Source organism: Malania oleifera, chromosome 3 (genome assembly GCF_029873635.1).
Source record: "Malania oleifera isolate guangnan ecotype guangnan chromosome 3, ASM2987363v1, whole genome shotgun sequence".
Lineage (NCBI taxonomy): Eukaryota > Viridiplantae > Streptophyta > Magnoliopsida > Santalales > Ximeniaceae > Malania > Malania oleifera.
This window is the reverse complement of record NC_080419.1, coordinates 20723915-20731543: the sequence shown is the minus strand read 5'-3', so window position 1 is coordinate 20731543 and position 7629 is coordinate 20723915. Positions and strand designations below refer to the sequence as shown.

General features: G+C 37.2%; 1 protein-coding gene across 1 annotated transcript; it reads right to left on the bottom strand.

Moving 5' to 3' along the window:
* Positions 1–3865: 3865 nt before the first annotated feature.
* On the bottom strand, positions 3866–5209 carry LOC131151266 (uncharacterized). Its single transcript, XM_058102520.1, has 3 exons — positions 5010–5209; positions 4704–4731; positions 3866–4405 (listed from the first exon to the last, which is right to left on the bottom strand). The coding sequence occupies exons 1-3, from the start codon at positions 5079–5081 to the stop codon at positions 4086–4088; spliced, it is 420 nt and encodes a 139-aa protein (XP_057958503.1). The 5' UTR covers positions 5082–5209; the 3' UTR covers positions 3866–4085.
* Positions 5210–7629: the final 2420 nt, after the last annotated feature.

The following is a 7629-nucleotide window of genomic DNA, read 5'->3' as shown; positions in this document are numbered from 1 at the left end:
TTTTAGTATTGTGAGAGCATATTGGTTGTGCCAGTGTACATTAGGTATTGCTAATACTCCCATTATTCTTGTTTGATTGATTTATTTATTTTTGGAGAGTTAGCAAAGTTTATCCCACTGATTTGAATATAATAAATCTTGTGTTGGGATAACTAGCAAGCTTAGGATATTTGCATTGTTATTGCAAATGTCCCATAACTTTGATTTTTTTGTGCAAAATATTTTTCTACAAGTTCAAACATTTTCAAACTACTTTTGTACTCATTACATTGAAGGAAAATATTTTGAGCTAGTTTGACTACTTGATAAACATCTTTGAAACCCTGATTTGCTATTGAGATTTCATTTAGCTTGTTTCAAAGATACAACTTGTTTAGAACACTCTTGAGCATATTAGTGATCATATCTTGTTGAGTGTGTCTTGCATGAAAATATACATCACTGAGCTTATATTTACCTACATTGTTGATGTGTATGTGATTGCGCGTATTGGGTACATATCTGCTTTACATGAAAGTATAATCATTGTACCAGCTAATTGTGATACTGTTGTATTCCAGGCGTGGCCTAAGGGGGTTTGATCTAATCTGGAATGATCAGGTTGGGGTTAACCTTGTGAATTTGACCTAGGGTCTTCTCCGCCCCGCAAGGAGATTTTGTAAAGGTTGAGTTCAGCCATGTGCTAATTGACCTAGTTGTATTAGGTGTCGCTCCACCCATTAAGTGAGCCATTAGTAGAATCTTCGGGCTTGCGAGCTAGAGGTGGGGACATAAACACAGTTGGTCAAACCCCGATAACATATCATGTGTCTGTTTATATTTCCGCACTTTACATTTATCGCACGTGTATGTTATAGTGTGAATGATGCGCATGATTTAAATTTCTGCATTAAATATTTATCGGCGCATTTGGGATTGCATAGAAAGACCCTAGGTTATGATATTCTTCTAACATCTGGTTTAACTTAGGAATAAGTTTTAGAAATTCCAATTCACCCCCCTTCTTGGGAATACACCAAAGTTAACATCCCCACCTCAAGCTAACAAGCAAGAGGATTCCACTATCCTTTACCCACTTACGGGTGGAGCGGCACCAATTACAAACCTCCTCTCTTTACTGGGCGAGAGAATACCCCAGGTCAGATTACAGGGAAGTTCAACCTTTTCAACCACACCTTAAAAAGGTGTACTTGGTTTTCTTAACCAGGTCTAAATCATCTGGTGCTTTCTTAACCAAGTCTAAGCAATCTGGTGCTTTCTTAACCGAGTCTAAGCAATTTGGTGCACGTTATAGGCCAGTGCAATCCTCTTTCAATCACACGTCGAGAATATTACAGTAATCAAATATTTGTGTACAAGAAATGTGCTTCTATATTAAGCAAATGATGTACAACAATAAAACACAATATGCACTCACGTATGATATGAATATAAAGCTCAATGTGAGTATGTGTATTTTTCAACAATATAATGCAATCTTTGAATAAGAATGTATATATGATGAAAACTCTTACCCCAATAATATTTTCTCCCAATATGTTGTTCAAAGAAAAAATAGGAGAACTTAGGGTTTGCTTTCAAGCGATCTTGCAATAAAGATATTATCTAGGAAAAACACAAATTGCAAAAAGACTTCTCAAGCACAAGATATATTCGTTAAAATATGTGCTTAAGTCTTCTAAAAAATAACCCAAGAAACTTTCTCAAAAATGATATATGAAAGTATGGTTCATTGAAAACTTGGGTTACAAGCTCAAAATAATTTTTGCAAATAAAGCATATGAGCTTATGAATCTTGCAATGAACGTGCAAGATTCACTAGCAAAAACTAAGTTTTCTCCAAAGATATTTATCAATGAAATATATGGAGAAACTTTATATTTACTCTTAAAAAGAATGATTTGAAAAATGAATAACAATGAGAGTAAATGATTTGTAATACAAAATATATGCCCAAGATAAATGCTCTCCAAAAGAAAATTTTCAAATAATAAGTGTAGGAGAGTGTAAAAATGAATAAGAATCAAAAATATTTTTGGGAGGATTTTCTCTCTAATCTCTTGATTAAAAAAATGAGTTATGAGGGGGTATATTTAGAGTTCCCTAAAAAACTTACCGCTAGGGACATGCTTGGCATTTTTCAATTTGTTTAATGAAAAATTAAGTATGATTAGCATTGAAAAATTAAGTCAACCCAAGAGGTTCGGTCAGATGACCTTCAGTGTTGGTCGACTGACTACACACAGCAATTTTGAAATTTGAAACAGGTTCGGTTGGCTGTGGATGGCATCGGTAGGCTGGCCAAGGCAATTTTTTGAGCCTTCATAGGTTCGGTCGCCCAGTCTTAAAGCTGGTTTGCCGATTCATGAACATCGGTCGGCTGATACATATTTTAATTAAAATGGTCGATCATCCAAGGCATAATAAACAAGCCAGAATACAAGGTCGGTTGGGCGAGCTAACTATAACGCTATAGGGTCGGTCGATCGAGACTTTTTAATTAAGCCAAAAAAGGCAACGTCGGTCGACCAAAGTCTTTGTCAAGTTCATTTTAGCCATAATTTTTTACCCTAACCGATTAGTTATTAAGAAAAGGTTTTTCTATGAAAAGTGTTGGTCCCTAAGGTCTGTCTACGGTCATTTGATCTTTTCATTCACGTCATGCATGCCATACATTATTACAGACCAAAACAAAAACTAAAATGCATTTACAAATAAATTCTATATGTTTTCTTTCTTCTTTGCTCTTTTGTCTTCAAAGGAGTGCGCCAGATTGTATAGTCTTCAAGTTCCTCCTAGCTTCCATGATTCTTCACTCTTATGAGTGTGTTAAGATATAAACCTGCTCAAACACTTAAACACACATAAGATCCTTATGCTTTGTCAACATCAAAATAGGGATCAGATTCAAAAAGTCAACATAATGTATCTGGTCAATTGTACAAGACTCGACACTGCATTTTTTGTAAATCTACTAATAAGATATAACTCTGCTCCTACTCGATGAAACTGGAATGGAATTAAGCACATTATATGCTATTTGAGATGTACATCTAATTTGAGTCTATTCTACTCATTTGATTCCAAATCTCAACTAGTAGGATATGCAAATACTGAATATCTATCTGATCCTCACAATACTAAATCTCAAACTGAATATGTATTTCTTTACAGAAAAAACTGTTATATCTTGGAAATCAGTAAAACAGATGATTACAGCATCATCCTCCAATCATTCTAAAATACTAACTATCCATGAAACTAGTGGAGAATGCGTGTGATTTAAATCAATAATTTCTCATACCCAAACAAATTGTGATATTCAATCAATGAAGGATATTCCAATAGTTTTATATGAAAACAACGCTACATGTATAACTCAATTAAGAGGAAAATACATAAAGGGTGACTAAACAAAATATATCTCTTTAAAATTCTTCTATACACATAAACTCTAAAAATATGGTGATGTAGATGTTCAGCAGATCTGATCAAGTGATAATCTATCAGATTTGTTCACCAAAACTTTACCTACACATTCAAGAAATTAGTTCATTTCATCAAAATGAGATATTTTAAAGATTTTAACAGAAGAAGTTAATATATGGGTGACATCTAAGGGGGAGTGTTATGAAAAATATGAATATCACCTCATCTTCCACCACTTCAATTTTTCCACTCAAATAAATGTCTTGTTATCCATATTGTCATATAAAAGGGAGCCCTACCCCCTCACATTTGTATACACACATTGCATGCTTGTATACACTTACATATTTAAAGTAAATAGGGTATATAAAAAGAAGATGAGAGATAAATAAAAGAGAGATATCTTATACAAGGCTGGAGATATTTTCTATAAGAATTGATTCCAAATTATCTTATAATTCTTTCCAAAATAGTGAAATTTTTTATTCCATCTGTCCGTAAAGTAGGCATAACCGAATCACATAAATTTTTGCATCATTAGAAAAAATAAAAAGTCGTAGACCACGTGTGCATGGAATTTTTTCCTATTTTATTATTATTTAATAATAATATATTAAATAATACTACGTTTGGAAAAAAAAAAACTTCTCAATTGTTCACGTAATTTTGCTGCTTTGTCTAACAAGATTTAAATGACAAACGGTATTTGCTGACTGACACGTGGTACCAAATCTCATGGAATGGCTATGGCGAGATTTGCATGGACGCATACTCTCCCCCGCAACGTGTTTGTCCTCTCCCCTTGGCCACGGTTCCGCTGCTACGGGTGGCGAAGTCGTCGTCGTTGTTGATGGTGGCCGAGAGGTTGGATCAGGCAGAAAAGAACATCCATCCCATCTCCACATCTTCTCGCTCTCGTCACTGCACGTATCTGAATGAGCCCCTTGTCTCACCATCGCCGGACTCAGTTTCTTCCCTGAAAAACTCATCTGAAGTTAATTTCACAGCCAGAGTCTTCAATAAAGATAATTCGAAACTCATGCCATGATATTGATTAACAGGGGGGGAAATAGAAAAGAAAATCAGACCAGTTACAGAAATTCACAAAGGAAAAACTATCTCAAGCTAGCATTAGAAAGGCATCGAAAACAAAAATTAATAAGTATGTCCAGGCACTTCAATTGTTCAACGACAATCGAACACCAAAATCTCTGAATTTGATTGAACTCAAGAGAAAATTCAATCATTATTTGTATCTGAATACAAGGAATCACCCAATAGTACCCCTGTATTGATGAACACCTGCATTCAACAAAAACATAATTTCTTCATGTTAGCCCCTTGCCCTTCATTTATTAATTCAATATTTACAGGTGAAAATCATAAGATTGTAGAATTGATTGCTTCATTGCTTCATAATCGATTCATGCTACGGTTTCAAATTCAAATACATTTTAGAAAAGCATGTTATTATCATGGAGCTGAAAGTGTTTTAATTACTGGTTGTAACAAATGCACTCTGTTTTTGTACTCTGTTTTTAAGAGTATTTTTTCAAAGCCACCAATGAATAGCCGCCTACCTCAGGAAATGAAGTGAGGAATCCGCGGGAAGAGGCCGGAGCGACCTCGGCAGTGTAAACGGGAGCTATCATGAGAGCGTAACGGAGATGCCGCCGGCTAAGAAAGTGGTGTAGCGGCGGTCGATCCAGTCGGAGGTGCGGCCGGCGGCGGCTGAGCCGATGAGAGGGTACAGGTTGATGATGCCGGAAATTACTTCGATCTGAACGTCGCTTATTTTAAGGTCCTCTTTTATATATATAGCCGCTCCATTCATCACTCCAATATCTGAAAATTTACAATCAATTAGAAAGCTAAGACACAGTTTTCAATTTCCCAAGCAAGACTTTTACTCCAGATTTTTTTTTTTTTTTATTCAGAAATCAAAAAAGAAATTTTTCAACAGTATATTAAAGAGATCTGCTCAAGATTAGAAATGCATGATGCTTCGGATTGGTAGCGAAGGAAAAGAAGAAGCTACTTTTCCGAGAAAAGGCTTTTTGGGGAAAGAAAAAAAAAATCCATTTTCTGTCACATCTCAGCTGCAAGGAAGAAGATTAGATCAAAAGAAGAACTAAACTTGAGCTTGAACTTGTTGAGAAGTGATCCATGACTAACAATCACACAAGCAAAATTACGGAACACAAATACGAGACTAGATTTACATGGTTCAGTCCACTGTGACCTATGTCCACGGGAGAGTACAAAATCCACTATAATCGTCGGGAAAAATATACAAGGAGAAGGAGAAGGCTACTGTCCTCAACTCCTCTCTCACTCTTACTACAAGGATTCACTCTGTTTCACACACAGCTCACCACACCTCTCTGCAACACAGCTCTCTGCACGCACGCACACACAGCTCTCTGCTGCACACAACAGAGCACCACAACTCACACAATCTGCTGCAACTCACCACACACTGTCACACACAATTACACATATATATACACACATATAGGAGAGGAAAGAAGTCAAGTAAGGCTACTACAAATCAAAGATGGTAGGCAAATTATTGGTGGTCGTCTATCTCCAGCTTCAACAATTGCGGCTGGGTGGTGCGGCTGCCGAGACCCATACGAGTCACATCTCCTAACAATCTCCACCTTGGCGAGTATCAATTCCCAAGTCCACAGCTCCACCTTGATACGAACTCGATCAAGGCAAATCTTCGTAACTTGGTTCAAACGTCTGAACCATGCAAAGAATACCGCCTTCTTCATTGGCAAACCGAACTTGTCTGTTCGTTTCCGACAACGTACAACTATCATCATTTGAAGTCAAACCACCAACCACTATGGTTCCCATCAACTTATATATCCTACGAGACTCCTTTCTAGTAAATATCATTGAGTCACATCATGTCACATCCATAGCTCCACCTGCGACAGAGATTTGGCAACCCTTAGAATCCAACCGACTAAGGGAGATCAAATTTCTTCGCATCCTTAGAACGAAGTTAACGTCATCCAAAATACAAACCGCTCCAACAAGCGTCTTTAGCTTCACAGATCCAATCCCTTTGACATCGCACGAAGACCCATCACCAAGTGATACCGTACCGCAAACTTCTTTTAAAGAATGAAAAAATTCTTTCTTAAAGCAAACATGAACTAAACTCCCAGAGTCCAAAACCCATCCATCATCATCTGGACTGCCATGAGCATTCATGTTCTTTCTCATCAATTTATGACATTCTCTTTTCATATGGTCGTGCTTCTTGCAGTATTGGCACTGCACATTTCTTCGACTGTTTTGTCGATGTGAGCTGCTTGCTGTTACAAGGACCTCGTCATTACTATGCCATGTGGCATGCTCCGATACATTGACACCGCCCCGTGTCTTCTTTTCTTCTTCGTATCTTTTTCGATCTTCACAGTCCCTTTTGAAGTGGACCTTTTTATCACGCCAATAACATACGACCTCCGAGCTTTCAATCTTTGCTTCTTCCTTGTCTCTCACTATTAGCTACCAAATCTTGCTCACGAGACGCCACAATCGGCTTTCTTAACGTCTCAGAATCTTGAAGTGATGCCATCACATCATCCAACTTCAAGGTATCCTTCCCCTCGAGCAACGCAGTTACCAGACCATCAAATGAAGCTGGTAGAGACAACAATAGTAGAAGCGCCTTATCTTCTTCATTAATCTTTTCGCCGAGGCTCAACAACTGGGTCAAAATCTTGTTGTAATCATTTATATGATCAAAAAAACTGCTTCCCTCGTTCATTTGAAGTTGATAAAGTTTCTTCTTCAGAAACAATTTATTGGTAAGGGACTTTGACATATACCTTTGCTCCAGTTTCTTCCAGAGCTCCATCGGTGAGGTTTCGTCTAACATCGAATATTTAACTTCATTTTCTAGACACAATCTAATTCGGTCCAATCATCATCTTTGATAGCTTCTTCCCGATCAACGTTTGATCAAGCCTTGATAAACCAAAATATCCTTCACTGTGCTCTGCCATAAACTGAAGTTGTCCTGCCCATCAAACTTCTCTACCTCAAACTTTGAAGTGCCAATTACTACAATTATGCTCCGAATCTCACTAAACGGACACTGCCAATGGCTCTGAAACGGCTGAAAACCTTAGATATGGTTCAAACCGCTTGAAAAACTGACCCGAAATGGCTCTGAAAAGT